The sequence below is a fragment of the Larimichthys crocea genome, chromosome IX (genome assembly GCF_000972845.2).
Source record: "Larimichthys crocea isolate SSNF chromosome IX, L_crocea_2.0, whole genome shotgun sequence".
NCBI lineage: Eukaryota > Metazoa > Chordata > Actinopteri > Sciaenidae > Larimichthys > Larimichthys crocea.
Genome location: NC_040019.1, coordinates 11,268,813 through 11,288,848, shown reverse-complemented (window position 1 = coordinate 11,288,848; position 20,036 = coordinate 11,268,813). Strand labels below are relative to the sequence as shown.

The 20,036-nt window shown below is 39.5% G+C and overlaps 1 protein-coding gene across 1 annotated transcript in view; it reads left to right on the top strand.

The window, feature by feature from the left end:
• The window catches only part of hcn1 (hyperpolarization activated cyclic nucleotide-gated potassium channel 1), a 67,026-nt gene that overhangs the window by 10,728 nt on the left and 36,262 nt on the right, over nucleotides 1-20,036 (top strand). Inside the window, exon 3 of the mRNA XM_019253711.2 lies at nucleotides 17,024-17,185. Coding sequence (XP_019109256.2) covers nucleotides 17,024-17,185 — 162 coding nt within the window. The remainder of the gene's footprint in view (nucleotides 1-17,023; nucleotides 17,186-20,036) is intronic.

The window sequence follows — 20,036 nt, the reverse complement described above, 5'->3', positions numbered from 1 at the left end:
TTAAACTGCTGTAGAGAATCCCCACAGCTCCCAGTGCCACATCTGGCTCATCACAGCCACCAGGCCTCCCGCCAGATCCCAGCCCATGCACAAGGGCTCAGGTTGGGCTTGTGGCAACACACCAGCCCCCAGGGGTGGCTGTACACTTTCAGAGGCCCCAGGCAAAATTTGTCAGTAACGAATCAGTAAACCTGATCTTTACAGCACTGCAGATTTGTTTTAGAACTTAAGTCTCACTGCATATAATAACATGTTATAATCTAGTCTCATTCCTCTTATCAGTGAAAAGTATACCGACCATAACTGAGAATTAGGAATGATCTTAAACCTGTAAACAGTAATAAGATGAACATCCCAGGTTTGTTTGTTTTTTTGTTGGTTGGTTTTTAAGACATAGAAAACTACTGTTCTGTGGTCTGTGCAAGGTGCAATATATGGGCTGTGCATTCCAATTAAATTTAAGTATTAGTGGCTGTTTTTAACTGGCAAAAGTACAAACATTAATCTTAATTAGTTACTTATTTTATCAACTCTTCCCTGCAGCAGAGGCACCAATGATTGCTTCATAAGACATCTGTTGGAACCTAATTATTGTTTGTCTCTGTGACGCTGAATTGAAAATTTCCTATGAATACATTAGTGTGACATTTTAGAAACTGCATATCTGGAGAGCTAACATTAGTCTGAGCTTGTATAAGCCCCATCAGTGTGACATATTTCCGTTATTTGTCCCAGCAATCTATTTTCTTTTTAAATAAATAATAAATTACCTGTAAAACCACATGTGCTTGTGTGACACTGAGGAAGATCTTGACATTTAACTGTCAAAATGAGGCAGACTCTGCTGACTCTGGAGTCATAATCGTTATGTTACACACTTCATTATCCAGTGAATACATTACTGAACATGCAATATGATGCATCTTCCCTCCAGTTAAGTTTTTTTCTCCCTCTTTAGTTAAACAGATGTTGTAGTGTATCACGATACATGTTGTCTGGTCATGTTGCAGAGTCATCTGTATTTTGATACTGTTCACTGAACACTGTCACACGTGGTGAGTAACATACTACAGTAGCAGGACCTGATAGTGTTACCTGCATTGCCAATGTAACTAACTCGTAGTAACTCCCTTACTTACTGATAAGAAAATATTGATTAAAAACATACGGTTTAGTTCCTGAGTGGTGCCATATTCCTGTTCTTTTTTCATACTACTTAAAGGGTGCTCCTGGTGATGAAACTGTGTCATCATCTCATGCCATCTTGTTCTCACAAGGGTTGCATAAGTACGTCTTAAAGCATCGTTTTTCAGGGGCCTCAGCCACGTGCTCTGACGCACAATATACATTTTTGATGTGGCGTGAGGCCTCCCCTGATCAGCCATGTTGATCTCTCTCTCTCATGAAATAGTACTTTTTTTTATAGTAAAACGGAAATGAATGCGTGTGAGGCGTGTTGAGTTTTCATGCAAAAGCACAGCCTGTTTCCGTGAACGTGACAGACTGAGTCACTGAGTCAGGGTCACATTGTTTTCTATTATTTCTGAATCTATTGATAATAACCCTTTCCTGGAAAATAAACTGGCTGATTTGTGTCTTTTAAGCTGCAAAGAAATAGGTAGTTTTTATAAGAATTTTCAAATGACCCTTCAGTAAGGAAGACTGGATTCGAAGTATCAAAGTTTGAGTTGAATTTATTATTCTTGTACAAGAAGGAGAGTTTAACAGTGCAACACACAAAAGGGGTCACAGAGAAAAAGGCTCTAACAGTTCTTATACACTCTCTAATGGGCCGTCTTGGCCACCTCCCCATAGATACAGATAGCTTCATGTCTTCTTGGTTTCCTTAATCAATAGTTAGCATATCCCCAATCTAAGTGTCACCTCTCTGACCTATCCCTGACCCTCGTTCTGTTCATCCTCTATTTATACATTAACCTGAACTTTACCTTACCCTGCCAGCCTTAGCAACAAAGGCATATTAGACAAGTGAAAACAGAACATGTGAGAAATAGGAACTCACGTACACATTGTATGATTTAAAATACCTTAACACAGTATAACCTATTTTTGTAACAGTAGTATCTGCTACAGTCAACAGCATGAGCATGACGCAAGTTATCTGTTGTAATTATAGCGTCTACAGGGATACCTTGTCCTAAGCAAAGGTGCATGGTTGATTCACTGCTCAGTTGGTAAATTGATCTGAAAGGGGGAAAATGTGAGCTAACTGACCTGGGTATCTAGTTTACTGCGGGAGCGGTAGAGGAGACTTTAACTACATTACGTTGGCTAAATAATTTGGTCTCTGCTGAAATAACCCGTACTATTGTGTGACAGTCTGACTGCAGACCTTTTTTTTTTTTTTTTTTTTTTTTTTCCATCGTTAGACACAGATTGCCAACAGACTGACAGTGGAGGTGTGAATGCTTGTCTTCACTTTTTCATGGTGTTTTATGTTATTTTCCTGAATTAAACAGGACAGAGCTTCAGAGGTGTTTCTTGGTATACGTTGTTATAAATATAGATTTTCTTTATCCGTTGCATACATTACTCTTTAACATGCACAGCACGGTTCCCAAATTAGATACATTCATGTCAAGAAAACGGGAATAAGACAAAAGAAGGTTTAAAATAGGACGATTATTTTATGTATGTGTATTATTTCTTTGACCTTTAATTCCCCAGAGCTCAGGTTGATGTCTTTAAGTTACCTTTTCTCCAACTAAAAGATGAACAGAGAAATACAGCTAATCCTCACTGCAAACTGCACATTTTTGGCATTTGTTCTTGATAAACAACCTAAACAATTCTTTGATTATCCATAGTTGATGGTGAGCACATGCGAGTACATGCCACTGTCACCACATGCTTACCCATGTTGGAAATTATTGGGTCTTTGTAAATAATATTAAGAGATAAAATTAAGATGGTCCAGACCTGATTTTTATGGTAACGGGTCCTGGGACAACTTATTTCGGGGGTTTTTTTTTCTCATTTTTTCATTTTTTTTTTAGAGATTTAATCCATTTTCTGTCAGCACTACTTGAAAATGATTAATAAAATAAAGCTGACAGAAGGCACAGACATGAAAATGATTAATAAAATAAAGCTGACAGAAGGCACAGACATCATAAGGTGAATAAAGGAGATCACGATGAAGCTTCTGTGTACTGTAATTTGCCACCTCAGCAACAGATAGCGCAGTGACAAAGGAGATTAGTCGGCTTTGGTTTATAGAGTCCTGTGGACTTGATTCACCTGTCTCTGAATAGACTATGCCAAGTCCTTTTTGCCTTGAGGCCTCCGCCCTAGTCATGCAGGGACACAGGTGCATGAGCACAAACACACACACACACACACACACTGACACAACACACACAGAAGGTGTGCTGAATCATGAAGTGCTGAATCATGTGTGAGGATGAAAGAGAGAGCAGGAGAGACAGAAAGACAGATGGCAAAAGAGAGGAAGAGAAGAATCAAAGCGAGGAAGGCCATATGTGTTACATTTTATCATTGTGTGTGTGTGTGTGTGTGTATCAGGAGCAACAGTGATTCCTGTACGATGTTCCCCTGATTGATTTCCTATTGTGTTGGCCCTATTTCTCTCTGTAATTACAGCTTGTAAATGAAGTGAGGACAAAGCTTTTTAAATGTGACCATGGTGATTTTCTTTATCTGTTTGGATTTAAGTACACGCAATCTTCTCTTTTAAATCTGCACCTACATGCAGTTTATCACAGTGAGTGTTGCGCTTAAACAAATGGCGTGAATCTATAAAGAGAGTATACAACGCGTTCATCACAGAGAACAGCAAATGACATTCATGGGAGGATAATTAAAAGGAGCCTGTCCTCATTACAATGTTCTCTCAAATGGCATTTAGTTGTAGGACAGACGTTCAGTATGTGACCGGCTGCAGGACTCTCATCCGTGATGGAGCTGTGTTGGAGCAGAGCCGTCGGCTGATGACTGTATACAACTGTTTCCTGTTATGTGACGTGATTTGATCTGATGTGAAGTGTGAGGCTGAGGACTGTTATGGGAATGTGTCATGTCTGTGTTTGTGTTTGTGTGTGGGTGCGTGTGTGTGTGTGTGTGTGTGTCTGTGTGTGTGTGTGCATCTGAATATTTCTATACCCTGTAGCCTCGAGGTGGCATATAGCAGCTTGATAGCACGACAGATCTTTTTCATTCCTACAAAAAGGCATAAATTGAAATAATGACTCAAGATGAACCAGATAACCTTTGGGGTTTAATTGAACATTTCTTGAACATAAATCCTACACTGCTACTGGATATTTACAGTAACTCTGTGAGATGAAGCTGCTGGGAAAAGTTGTACAACTCAGGACACGTTTCAACTTTCAAGCAGGTGTTAGTTAGCCCAGATTCTGTATCTGCTGCTGCACACGCAGTCAAGGCTGCACAGCTGGTTCTTCATATTTAATGCCCCAACAAGAAGAAGTTGGGACATTGGGCATCATTTTGCAAAGCACACAAAGGTCTGGTTTCACTTGAAGGTATGTTGAGGACATAGAGAGCCAGCTTTTCCATGCCTGGAGACGTACATGTCATTTATTGAACAGAGGGAGCAATCTGCTGAGGTGGAGCTTGGGTGTCATGATTGACGTTTTCCTTTTTTTTAATGCATCAAAGGAGGACGTGTGGTAGATTGCATAAAGATGAATGAATGGAGACTAATGTGCAGGTGTGAGTGAAATTTCTCCAGCTTTTAAAGAGAGGGTGCAAATGTTGCATCAGTGATTTGACTTCATGCACCACGGGCTATTATTAGTGCACATGTGGATCCACTTACCTGGAAGTCTATGGAGAAATGAGGCATAACAGCCTACACCTTTGCTTTAGTGCTTGAAGTGACTGTTATTGTGTTTACAAATCTATATTTAAATACAGATTAGTATGAGTACTAGATGCCAAATATTTGGCGAATTGAGGACTATTTTTGAGCTCATTACATATTATTTTATCACCCTGATGAACAGATTCCACTAGTAAATTTGCTCCGTGTAAGTTCAGTGTAACCAGAATGTGACTTTCAGTAAATGAAATGCTTATTAAATAAAAAGGTTCAGTGCATATTTGACCTGTGATTCATCTGCATAATTGTGTGGATATTGCCGACCATCCATAATTGGATACATTGTATTTGTCACAAAAACATAAGTGGAAGCAAATTTGCTGTCCAGTGCTACCAAGCACTCGAACAGCGAATTCACTGTTACCACTTGTTCACTCTTGCATTCTTAATCAGTGTTCAAGCTCCATACTGATGTTTGTGCTTTCTTTATCCTGTTTGGTTGAACAAGTCTTAAAACACGCAGAACCAACAAATGTTTTGCTTTTTTAAAATCCTGGTTCGACTTTCTGACAGGATACTTTAATGTTAGTTCGCATCCAAATCTACATTAAATATGTGAATGGATGATAGCCATTCATGTGTTTTGCTGTTTTTTGCACCTGCATGAACAGAATGGAGGACCCCACCCTTTATTTAGTACTACAGAGCATGATGGGGCAGGCTGTTGGAGTCGAAGCAGACCTTCGATGTCTTGTGTGCGGGAGCTGTAGCCTGCAGGGGGCTAAAGAGCTCTGTCACGTGTCTTTATGTGTGACAATCTGCCTGTCACACATTTGACATGTTGTGAGGAGTGGGACCTTTCCCTGTTTAAGAGGCACCCACCAACATCAGTGTTAAATACACTGGACAAAAAACGTGGTAACTGATATTATTTGTACTTCAAAATATATAAGAAATGTTGGAAATGTGTGTTTTTAACCATGTATTTTTATTACTGTTACCATAGTTATAGACTTGGTAAATAAATATATTATGGCATGTAAAAATATGTAGAATCATCTTTCTCCCAATTAATCTTCTGCAAAACAAACACAATCTTTCTCCCTGTCGGTTCCTTTCTTTTCCCTGTCACACCCAAACACACACACACAAATAAAGCCACACACAACAGCCTAATGGACTCCTCCAGTCCAATTTTGTCTAGCAGACAAAAATTGAAGGACAATGTTTTTTTTCTTGTCCTCTCTGTTTTAAGACACGGCTCTCTGACGATGAACATAATGTGCCTTGAATAGTGTTCCTGCTCAGCTCACTGAGGAAAGCTCACTCTCGGCCCACAGGGTGGAAAATCCCAGACTTTCCTCCTCATCCCCTGTAGATTTAACCCATTTTCCATTGCCAAGTCACTCAGTGCTCTTTCTGTTGCTAGTTGGTCTTGTTAACTGCAGTAGAGAGTGTTAATTGCTTGACCATATGGTTTAGAGTACAGAATTAATTGACAGACTTGCGTTAAAGTAGAGAGAAAATATTGCTTTAAACACTGAATACAGCTTTATTCTGGTGGGTTACTGAATCAGAGACTGGGTCTGAGTAGAAGAACATTTACACACATCATTATAAATACAAAGTTGTTGAAATGTGTATGTCAACAGTAATGTTTGTACAGCAAATCCAGTGCAAAATAGTATTACATCTTATTGGTTTAATTAATAAAAGTGTGAATTGGAGGTGGCGGACCAGCATTATCAAATATTGGATGTACCACACACTTGCGTGCATACACACACACTCTGAAATGACAAACAAGTGTGTTTTCTTGATATCTTAATAAATACATGAAACAGGAAAAGGGAGAGAGACATTCAAGTAAGAGGAAATTGCGGTTAAAAATAGGCCAGCCTGTCAGCACTCATATGGTTCAAGCGTAAAAAAATAAACACATCACAATGGAAATTCTCCTCTGATGTCTTAGGCTGAAAAAGAAAAACCTAAAAACTCTCTAAAACAGGGCTGGTTTAAAATGTCCATATTTTCAATAACCAAACCTAAGAAGGAAAACATGAATTTGGTGTTTTAAAGTTTTTCAGTCACATGTGCAGCTAGAAATCAGTCATAGGGACAAAGATATGTATGTAAACCATAGACAGCATAAATAATGGACGTCGTATTAGTGACGTCACCCTGAATAGCCGTTGTGAAGATCAGCAAACTGCAACTGAGGTTGCTGCTTTGGTGAATCTCACTATCACCGATGGGGCATACATAACTGTTATATTTCAGACTAGATATAAGTTGACAAATGCTTTCAAGAACATGTCTACCTGCTAAAGTGCCTCTTGCATCACCTATAAACTATTGCTTTCATCTCTGACGCAACTGAGCAAATTGAAATCAGTATGATGATGTATGATTTAAAAAAAAACCTGCTTACATTCACAGTAAGTCGGGCTATATACCTGCATCTGCTGGCTTTACAGGGCACATTGCATCATACTGTCACTGTAGGTTGATGTATGACATTTAAAATCTGGTCTACTCCTCCACTGGGAGTACCTCCATTCCTCTCTCTTTCCCTGTCTTTTCATCTCTTCCTGTCACTGCCAGCCTCTCTGTTCGGCCCTTTATTTGATGTAAGATATAAACAGACATGTCCGTGCAGTAAAGCTAGAGAGGCAGAGAGGCAGTGACACGGAGAGGCAGAGAAAAAGAGAAGGAACAGTTTGTCTAGACAGGAGGCTAAGTCTCATACACAATAAAAGTATGTAATAATATCTGTTCTGTTTATTTAAGATAAATAGAACAGGTTTTATACTGTATTTAATTGATTTGAAGGATTAGATGCAGCGCCCTCAAACCACTGCGATCTTCTGCTCCACAGCAGTCGAAGGAAGTTAACATTCGCTGCTTATTTATAGCAGATTATTGTTGCTAAGCTCATGTAATACTTTTGATATTCAGAAACAATATGAATAACATTTCATGATTTCTATTAACCGCCCTGCAGCTTTGATCTTCTGTCTGCCCCCATGGGATATCCCCCTGTGAACACAAGATTCCTTCTGCATGGTGTGCCCAGTACAGTAAGCAGACAGATGACAGATATGGTCTTGGGAGGGGGGCTAAAGTGATAAGTGTGGAGATTAGGCTAATCTCGGTTATTTATATCCGCTGTACTGTTGTTAGTGGTTACTGTGTATGTGTGTATAGGAGGTATGTGGTGTGTGTGTGTGTGTGTGGAGGGGGTCCACACTGAAGAAAACAGACGCATTGGTGATCCCTGGTCATTAGCTGAGATGGGATTTTACGATCTGCAGACTCTCCATACTTAACTGACTGATTCTCTACGAGACGCATAATGATCCCTTGTTGTTCAGAGTGGAGTAACACCGCTCATGGCACACATCCTGTAATGATGCCTTGTGCAAAAATAATTAATTAGTAACTAGTGAGGCATTTAGGGTTCTTCTACTATCACTTCCCAAGAGTTAATATTGTAGGGGATGGATTTATTAGAGCTACCTTCGCCCATCTGTTATGGTGACAGCTGTGCTCATCTATTGAAGCCTAATATGAATCAAAACATAATTACATCATCTAAAGTCTCGTATAGGGGTGATGAACTACTAATACACCATAGAGAAAGTATTATTACGGAGGCCCATTTGTGACTGCAGCACAGATTAGATTGTGTAGCATATCAAGTGTAGTTACTCATGCAGCTACAGCTAACATAGTCAGAGGTATGTGAGACTAGATAATGTGTTGTTGCTCCACTCTGGGTTACACGAGTGATTATAATGTCATACCGCCCCCATAGGGCTGTGTATCATAGCACTATTGTATTAAGCACAAAGGAAACATGGCTGCATTAGGAGCCATCAGGAGTCGTATTTGTATTCGTGAAGCCATCTCCACCTTCCCACCCCGGCATAATGTGAAGGGTGTGTCCGTGCTGTGAACTGTGGTAGGAAAGAGTCCGTCTTGCTGATGTTTATATGAGCGCAGCAGGTCATCTTATGCAATCCAGTCAAATCCGTCCTGCTCTCACAGGGGTATTAAGGCATTAATCTTTCCAGACTGTGGTCTTGACACAGCCACAACTTATCTCTTTCACTCTTTCGCTCCTCCATGACACTTCAAAAACTGCAAAATGCCCGGCTTCCTGCAGTATGTTGTCTGTGGTCGTACAAATGCTTCATTTTTAATGCTAATTAAACGTAAAGTTTATTTCACTTCATGGTTAAAGTAGTTTGTTTGTTTATTTATTTATTTATTTATTTATTTATTTATTTATTTATTTTCTGTGTTGGATGAGAAAAGCACTCAGAACCTGGTGTCAATTAGCTTAGCTTAGCATAAAGACTGGTGGAAACAGCTGGCCTGGCTTGCTTAATACATAAACAGTGATGTAAAAACAAGCTGTGCTTTTACAGACAGTGATGTTTTTTGCCACCAAGGTGATATTTCAAGGTGCTGAAATGTGTTTTTTTATTTTTTTTTATCTTTGAAAAAAGCCAGGTTAGTCGATTTACCCGCGCTTCAGTCTTCATGCTAAGCTAAGGTAGGCTAATCGTGTCCTGGCTCTAGCTCAGTTTTAAGACACAGACATGACAGTGACTATCTATCTATCTATCTATCTATCTATCTATCTATCTATCTATCTAGTAATATACATAATTTTCAGCATCAGCAAGCAGCTGTTTGTAGAGAAAAGGTAGACAGACAGATAGTTAACTAGCTAATGAACAGCTCATCGTAGCCAGGTTGCAATCTCCATACTGTAGTCATAAAATAAAGCCAATATGGAAATGGCAAAAAGTTTCTCAAGTAGCCTCTTGAGGCTGGCTACAGAACGAGTCAGTCGCCATAAGACCCCATATTAAAATGCCCAAGTTCTCAGCATAAATAAAACATTTTACAACCTGGTACAAAAAAAGTTTTTGTGACAACAATGTCGCTAATTTCCCCATTCATGTCAGCTGTACTTAGTTTTTATAAAATTCACCCATTCAAATAATATTAAGGCCACTTTGATTGACAGGTGGCTGGTTTGAGCAACCAGACTTCATTCAGCGAGCCAGCAGAGACAGGACTGCAAAGATTGCAACGTCCAGAGCCCCCACACTCAGCTTCACAGTGACTCGTGCAGTACAGTCTACACTCATGGCAGCTAAAGAGACAGATATTTCCCACAGGAGTTGGTGGAGAACAAAACAGAGTTATAAGAGAGTTAATATTGCACTTTAATTCACCAGGAGACCAGAAACACAACCCCAAATGAACCCTAAGCCTGAAATCCAACAGAATTAATCAGTTTCTGTTTTGTGCCTTGGATCGATGCCTATCTGTTACCCCTCTGTCTCTCAGCTATTTATCTCTTTCCCTCTTGCCTCCATCATAGACTCACTCACTGAGGACACTGATTTAATTCCTGGAACGATGTTGTCAAACTGTCATCCCGAAACAGACTTGCATAACCAGACAATTGGAGGGAAAATGGGTCATGAGGGAAAACAGTTGTTTTTGAGCTTACCGGCATGGTTTCGGAACAATATGTCTGCACATACTGTAATCATTTGTTTTCTCGGTAATTGTGTCATTGCACCAATTTATCAATGCACAGTTGTCGCTGTCTGAGCTATAAGCACTGCTTGTTTCTGGAGTTGTCACTCATGTGTACATGTTTTCTTAGAGCTGAGCTGGTGTTGTTATTTTGTTACCGCTGCTCAGGTTACAGGTACAAATCAATAGAACATTCATCCTCCTCTTCATCTATAAATATATTTACTTGTTCCCCTGATGCTCTGAGCATTTCCCCGCATAGCGTAGACTTTTATAAGCCTTGAAAGAAATTACTAAAAGAAGTGCATAAATTAACTGCATGCTTTAATCCCCACTGGTACATTATTACGGCAAAAAAGAAGACTTGGCACACTGTGTGGATCAGAATATATAAGTACTGACATAAGAGGTAAAGGATTGTTGCGTAACATTAATGTTTACTGTCTTGAAGTCGTTAACAACACAGTATCCACACACAATCCACCAATGAAATCCAAGCAGAAAACATCATAAATGTGACCCCCGTGGCTGTGTGAGCTTCTGCCCCAGAGGATGCTGCCTCTGCCCATGCAGCTCTGAATGGTTGAGCACAGATTAAGGCGGAACAGTAGTGTTGAGGTTATCACGCTCACATGACCAAAATAGACGCAGAGCGGGTGAGACAGCGGGCAAGGCAGCCACGCTCACAGTACAGTGTGATGTGCTTAGTGGAAGAACAGGAGAATACTGCTGACGGACACAGAAATGATGGAAAAGAGCGGATGAGCTCCCACAGAAAAGAGCTTCTCTGGCAGAAAAGGTCTTTATTTTAACTTGTGATTGACACATGCATTGATTGATGCCATGGGTTAATTCAGTTTCAACAGTATCATCACACCTACCATCTATTTATATCCTACATCCACTTTGATGTCAATTCATGATATTTTGTGAGCAGGATTTGTATCCACTGATATCTGTAGATTACATGTGTTGCAGAATTTATATCAAAGTTCCCCAAACAAAAAACAAACAAACCAATCAAAAAAAAGTGGAAAAGAAAAAAACAAACTTTAAAAGGAAGCCAACTGTAGGTAACACTTAAATATGAGATTCACATTAGTTTTAGTAGTTATTACAACAATTCTGTTATTTGTGGTGAGTGCAGCGATGCAAATATTTTCTTTTCTTTGCAAGTAATACCTTGAATCACCTGTTAAAATCATCAACAGGGCAGTCATCCAATCATTACACAGCTATTCCTGGCATGTGCTTGCATACGGGTAACGTTACACATTTGTAGTGCCAAACATTGACAGTGCTCAACATTTTTTTACATTTTATATTTAAACTGAAAACATAAAACACAGATTTTAATGGTACCAATTTGCACTTCATTGGATGCTTTACTAGGCAGAGGTGCACACTTGCACACTGTGGAGAAATAATGACCTTCTCTTTAAAGTGTCCCGTTACATTAATACATCACTACTTGTTTTCTGCCTGTGTAAAGATCCCATTGATCACCACCTGCCTTTTAATTAAGTCTCTGGTTACAAATTACTGTTGGGTCTCCCTCATTATGTAAATGAAGAGCTTTTTATGCAGCAAAACAACTTTCCCACATGGCTTTAAAGCAACATGGGCCTGAAAACATCTTCTTCCCGGTGGTTGAAAACACCTGTAGTACAAACACTAACACTCCCATAGTGTTCTGAAAACACAGTCTGGGCAGCCTGGCTAACAAGACGAGCTAACAGCAATTTATCAAAAATAAAGCTTGAAAAGGCCAAAAAAATATCTTAACAAAAAAAGAAAGACTTGCAGATCTGCAGACTGATTAGCTTGTAGAGCGCACAGTAGCTGCCTGAAACGCTGAAATAATGCCAACTCTTTTCATGTTTATTTACATAAACATACATATACATTACATACATATATCAACATGATTATATAGGGCATTACAGAAATGTGAATTGTAAATACTTCCAGCAAGCTGCTTTTCTTTGAGGGAGAAAACTCTAGAAGTCTGTTTTTAATGTCTTCATATGAAATATTCCAAATTCAGCTTTATTTGCTAAGACATGCATTGTCTTAAGGAATCTTCTGTTGCTTTTTTTAATGGCCAACAGAAGGGAGACAAACGAAGAAAACACGAGACTCACTAAATTCCAGTGAATTCCTTTTTTTTCCTATTTTTCAAATCCAAGTTCAACTGTGATTAAGCAAAACCAAAGAGAGATCCAAAAAGGAGATTTACAAGACAACGTTAAGCGGGAGAATTCCAGATTTTCCTGGAAGCAGTTTTGTCATCCTTCAATGTAATAGCCAGTGGTGGATTTAATCCCCTCAAATTAGTCCCTCGCTAATCCTCACTAACCTCAAACAGAGGTCACTCATGTCCAAGTTGAAGATGCATAAAGAACACTTTGTAATTGCGTGTACAAGGCCCACAGCTTAATGATGAGTTATTCTCCTGCATGCTCTCTGTTCTACATTTGATTTAAAAAAGTCTGTGTACAGAACATACATCAAACTGACAGACTGCATACTGTAACACCTGGACTCCGACATTTAAACATCAACACCTCCCATGATGGTTGTAGTAAGTAATTAGAAAGTAATGTAATCATTCTCCATCAGGTGACATTGATGGGCGTTTTGGTGCCTGCAGCAGTATAAATCCTGTTTGTAGAGATGTATTTGTGGACGTAAACACACAATACCTTCCAGGTTGACATCCAAATCCTCATCGACCGGATGGGGTACATGCCAAATGTGTGTCGTCCTGGCTGAACATGATCACTGCGTGACCTTGTGTCGCTATCACATGACATCTTGGCTCTTTGTCCCTTTGTATTAGGGGATTATGGTGACCTATGCCCCTGTCCCCAGTCAAAATTAAGCTTGATGCACTTAATTCTAAGCTTATATTTTACCAATGCCAGACTGAAGTATTGGTGGTGCTTCTGGCTCTCACACAGTGCTACCTATTTCCTTTTGTCATGCAGCTGATGAGAGCATGTGGCAGCATAGAGAGAGAGAGAGAGAATGAATTCAGGTCTTTCCAGTGGACACAGCCAGGTCACTGCCTTCCTGTCGTGTGTATTTGTAATGCGAGCAGGTGGTTGAAGATGCTTACAGCACCCCTCTCAACCTGTGACACACTGGGCACGATCATGCAAATTCAAAAACACTGCACGGAGGAAGAAGTTGTGTCGGATTATGTCATGTTACACATGCAACACAAACAACCAAATCAAAGCATCGATAAAGGAACAGCACAACAAATCATCGGACCACAGAACTGCAAAAAGAAGCATGACAGAACACAATGTAAGTTTCTGCACGGCAGCTTTGCACAGACAGACGGCTACTGCGACCAATCAGAAGCACTCCCTCACCTATTCAAAGTTGACAAGCTTTGCATCAATGCATCCAGCACTTTTGTTTATATCTAAATCAAGGATGATTTGCATATGATGATGCTGTGGCCTCTCATACACGCTGCTCCATGAGTAGTTTTATGAAGCTGAAACAAACATTGGCTCGTTCCACTTTCCACGTTGTGAGGACAAACTGCCTGTTCTCTGTTTTATTTACTCTTTGGATTCTGGACACTTGGTCAGACAACACAAGGAATTTGAAGATGTCACCTTCGTGCTCTGGGAAATTGCAAGATTTATTGATTAAACAAGAAAATAATGAACTAATAATGAAAACAATTCTTAACAGACATTTTAGACCTTTTTTTGGTTTTGGTATGCTTCTTGGTGTAGTCAAAAAATCAGGTTTACGTCATTCAAGCTTGTAGTTTACTGAACTCCAAAGTCGAACTCCCTCGAGCATGATCACATTTCCTGTGGTGATTTTATTTATATATCTGGTTTGGTTTCCTCTCCATCACCATGCTGCACAGACACACAACTGACTACTCTCTCCCTCCCTGTGACCTCAGTGCAACTCAAAAGAAATGTCTAGCAGCTTTAGTTGTGATGACACATATCCTGAGTCTGACATAGGAGCCGCTCTCCACAACAGGAACCTCTGAAGTGCGTTCATTTCCTTCAGTGAGTCATGCAGCAGACCTCAGTGTACACCGAGAGCCTTCAACTCTCCCCTCATTTGCCCCCTTGGCCTAACTTAAAGTTTCTTACGCCCTTTACTTATTTTTTTTTTAGTACAAGGAGATTGGATGCACATAACTTTGGAATACATACATAACGTTCTTTGTATTATTATACATAAATGACATTGTTTTGGTCCTAGCAGAGTTTATTTCAGTAGCACTGTTTCAAGTAGTTCAAATTCACCCTCATAATACACCACACTGAAGGTTATCCTCTCTATTAATAGACTTCTACCTCGTGGCTACCTGCTGTCACTAGCAGACTTCTCAAACTGGTGACCCTGAAATACAAACCAAAACAAATCCAACATTGTGTTAATGAGTTTCTACATCTTTCCTCTCCCTGCCTCGGTGACTCAGCATGACCCCGACGGTCGCAGAGGCTTCCCAGCAAAGTGAAATGGTCCCTGGGAATTTGTAAAACCTCTCTCCAACCTTCACACATGTCACCTCAACACTTCCAAAAGTCTCCACCCAGAGTCTCTTTTGTTGTTTTTTTTTTCGATTATGCATCAGTTGAAAGAGGAAAGTGTGGACAAGTAGTCGACCCTTTTCTATTTCTGCCTCTTGTGAATCATTTGCAATTCAAAGACGGGACAAAGTGCTACTTCCTGTCTTCCAGTCTTGTTGCAGTCCACCAATATTGTGTACATTTTATTAGTCACCTTTTAACTTATTCTGTCTTTGTTTTTCTCTTCCCTATTCTCTCTTTGTTTGTCTTGCCCTGTGTCTGATGTCCTCTCCTATTATGTCATCAGACTATGATGAATGTGAAGACACACACAGACAACAGAGGGAGAGCGAGTTCTGCTAAATTAGGAATAAAGATGTAGGCAGCAGAAGAGATACTGGGTGCATTGAGACAGCCATCCTGTAAGCTTGTGGCTAATTTTAGCCAGTCAGGACAGTGCACTGTATCTCCCCGTTGATGAGTTGAACCATGAGGGATCTGAGCATCAGCTCAGCCTCTTGTTCTCTCATCTGTTCTATGTGTGGACACTGTCCTTTGTGCAGAAAGGTGACAGGAGAGTCACAATAGACCGGGGGGTGGAGAGATGTGGATTCAAAGAGCTTTTAAAACACCTGGGATTTTAGGGGGGTAGGGGGTTCACAGCAGATTTTGCTTGGCAAAAACTGGTTCAGATTTATGCCAGAATACTTGTCAGCACAACATGAAGTCCATGCTCAGGCTCTCTTTCTTGGAGTGATTGCACTCTATGAGAAGTGGCCATTTCAATTTCTTCAAAAGTGGTCAGTATTTTTCCAAATTCTGAAGTATACGAGCCAAATAAAGCAAAAATAGAACTGAGGAGAAAAATAATAGGCAGATAACAAAGTAAAAATTGGGCCTGGAGTTAAATATATACTGTATATGTGTACAGAGTAAAAGACTTCAACACTCTGTACCTGCTTTTCTTTTTTACAGTGTGGCGTCTATTTATATCTTCAAGAACATATTTTTAATTTGCATTATTTACAACTTCATCACTAGTGTAGAAAAACTTACCTGCAACAAAAAGTTCTTCTTTTTTTTTTTTCAACCTCTTGACGGCGATTTAAATAGTCATCATACTTAGAAGTAGAATGGCCATTTTACAGAGAATGGAAAGCCGTCAACTTAAAAATAGACAATAATTACCTGAAATCTATTTAACAAATTGGCAAAGGATGAAAGTTTATTATGCAAAACCCACCAATCAGCAATCACCAATCTTTTTATTTTATTTCCATATTTAACTTTTTTAGAAGGTTGAAGCGGACCTTCAGCGTGGGGTGATTATGGAATAAGTAACCTGGAAAGAAATAATGGGTTTTTCATGCTAATCAGAAACTCTGAATTAGTGCCACAGCCAACCGGCCGTGAGTCAATTCTCCTCGCCCAGATCCCATGTAAATGAAACCGGTTCACATTGCAGACATGCTTACTCACCCTGCTGATGACTTTCTATTCTGAAACTTCCTGCTCTGATTAAATAGCCACACCGGCAGTAACTCTTGCCCCAGCTCATGGCATTTAAACGCACATACTGGCTGATTATTCCTCCTAATTTCTAATTATTCACCTCGCTCACTCTGCATTGCTGTACCTACTCTGTGCTGTATGTGTATTTCCTCTACTGGTCAGCTTGTTTTGGAAAGCAGCCATGTTGAATTTTGTAGCTCAACATCTGTGAGATGCACACACACACACACACACACACACACACACACACACTGGCAGCACCCAAATTCTCTGTTGGCACACCATGCCCTCACTTCAAAGGTGACTTTGTACTTCCCTGAACGTTTTAAGTATCTTTTTAATCTTTTTCAAAATATCTTTTTGCATCTCTAAATACCAATGCATGTGAATTTTCGGAGACACTAACAGATTTCAATCTGAACTCCTGTATGTCCGTGTCAGCTGCTCCAGCTGTATTGTTTCATAACTCTGTTCGTGAATCTGATATTTGAGTGTACAACAAATGAGATACTGAAGAGGTCTAACTCTCTGTGTGTCTCTCTCCATCTATCTTTCTCTTTGACAGATTTTCCATATGACCTATGACCTGGCCAGTGCAGTGGTAAGAATATTTAATTTGATAGGGATGATGCTGCTTCTGTGTCACTGGGATGGCTGTCTCCAGTATCTGGTGCCTCTCCTTCAAGACTTCCCCCCGGACTGCTGGGTGTCCCTAAATGGTATGGTTGTAAGTATTACACATTCTTCTCTTTTGTTTGTTATTTTGGCATTACATGGTAACATTCTATATGTTGTGGACTATCAGAGGGAAGGGTTCTGCGAGTGGTCAACGTATTTAAGGTTGTTTGTGGCCCTCAGAACTGAGCTAACTATAGGGGGAAAGGTTAAGAGAAGAGAAGAAGTAAAGTGGAGCTTGAGATTCATTGTGAACTATTTGAAGAAAATAACACAGAATATATTGTTGTGACTTGATGTGAAGTCATACAAAACAATCTTTAAACTGTTTATGAGATACTTAAGAACATGTTTTGTTCTGCATGTATTAAAATAGGTAAATCAGGCAAATCTCCCCCCTCTGCATCATGTGACAGGAAAAAGAAACCTTTAATTTAAACCCTTTCTCTGTGTCTCATCACTGCCATTTCATTGCTGTCCCATGAATGTTGAGCCCTGGATTCAAACCTCATTTTGTCAGTTGAAGCAGTGTTTTCTTTCTGCTGTATCACTGTACATAAAAAAACACACAAAGACACAAAAAATGGCTTTTAGTTTCTACAAAAACAACAGTCCACTTCATCCTTGTTTTCTCTTGCCACTCTGCTGCTTGCAGCTATGGTGGTGAATGCTTGCAAGGTTGGTTTAACCATTGCTGAACCAGACCAGACTCTGTTACCATCTTCCTCTACCTCATTAGTGGGCTTTGATTAGAACAGACACTTTTTTATTTCTTTCACACTGTGAAAATGTGTGATGATGATGCCAGTGAAGGTACTAAAATGTGGGTCTTGTGGGTACAAAACATCACATGTACAGGCTAGGAGTTCATTCTGGAGAGGCAAAGTCAGCAAGACTGTAGTGTAACTGGGCAGATACATAGTTAGTATATATAGTATTTCTCATAATTATAAGTGTATTGATAGAAATCCTGCATATATGATGACTATTTTTTGAAACATTTAGAAATAAAAAGCAGGAAATTCTGTCCATGTTGAAGGCTTGTTCTTGAAACTCTCTTCTTGTTTTCATATAGTATTAGATTAATTTAGAGCAGGAGTCTGTCTATAAATAAAAAGTGCAGGCACATTTCATCATTTCATCAGGGACATTGTTGCAGGTACGTTACTGTTCTGTCAACCTACAAAGAAACATAGTTTAAAGAGGCAGTGAGACAGTTTTTGTAACCAAAGATTACTACAGAACATGGATACCACTGCTATAGTAACAGTCATTTCGGCATTTTATCCTTTTTTTGTCCTTTTTGCTCCACAATATTTACACATATCACACTTTTTCTAAACAATATTGTATTGCTTATTAATTTTTAACTCATGGCTAGCCTCTGCGGAAAGTAAAAGGATTTCCATACAGAAAATTGCTTAGTTTGAAGTCTCTCCTCTCTGCCTGTGCTTTTTATTTCACTATGTTTTGTTTCCGTCTTTTCACCTCCATCTTTTCTCTGAGTTGGGGTCAAACGGACTATGGTTGCTCCTCTCTGAGCAATGCGATAGCGTGGAAGTGTGTTCAGGCCTCTGGGGGAATACTGATTGTAAATGTTCGCCCGAGGAACTCTTCTGCCTTCATCTCCCTCTCTCCGCCAAACATTTCTGCACTCCACATGCACACTGACTGCTCAGAGGCATCAGGCTGGAGGTGCAAATGTCGGCTTTCCTCAACATCACAACTCTGTATCCCGCTCTTATTTTGTACTTTGAGGCAATGAGATGCCCAAGAGAGCCTAGAACCAACTAACATGTGTTATTCAACCAAACAGACATTATCCATCTCTGTTTGCACCAAAATGTATTTGCAGTGATATGATTTCCTGTCACAGTACATCCTTGGTAATGGTTATGTACACACGACTGGGCAAACAGCTCCTTTATTTACTGCAGTGGCACAGATTTTTCAACTTTCCTTTGAATAACATTGCTCTGGATTATGGGCTGTCACTATCAGATTTTCACTACACATAATTTATGCTTCAAGTCAAATTCATGTTTAACTTTTGTTGTGTTATGCTCAAAGTCAAAGGAGGTGAAGAACATCTGTAACCAAAAGCTGGCTGTTACTGTAAAAGAAAGATCGTGTGTGTGAACCACGAAGCAGAACAGAAATGAATGGGAAATGATTGTAAGAGGTGCTGAATTATTTACACAATATTATAATTTGGGTATTATTAACATGATAAAATAATGACACCACTACTTTGAATTCATATTTACTTGTAGCAAAAAGCTTATTATAAACTAAATGTGTAAATTGTAAAATGTGTTGCTCCTCCTGCTCAGAACGACTACATTCTTCTTCTTGTATGCAAATCGACACAAAATGGGGAACTCCAGAAAAGGCTCATTTGCAGGGATCATTTGCGCTGTCTAGCCGCAATGTAATAAATGAGCCTCTGCAACAAAGAGCTAATATACTGCAGGATATCTGTGTGCCAAAAACGTATAGGTGAGTTAAAGCAGCTGTGATAGGATGAAAGTGTGGAATAATTTGTATTCAGTATGTAGAAACAACTTTACAAAGATGTCTCCCAGCTCTTCACACATATAAGGTTTCTATTGACATGTTCTGACTGAAGCTGCTTGTCTGTAGACTAGCACACCTATATATAGGACATCACATAGTTCGTCTGTACGAGACTCTAAAAGGCACAAGAACACTCAGATCTCAGCAGTTTCACAGCTTCTTGGACTACAGGATTAAGATTACCATATATTTCATGTATCTAGGACATTTTTTTCTTCTTTGAGTTCAGGTATAAAAGTTTCATTTTGACAGCATTCAAACTACCAAAGGATTCAGTCAATTCATTAATTAGTAGATAGAAAATGAATCCACATTGATTTATTACT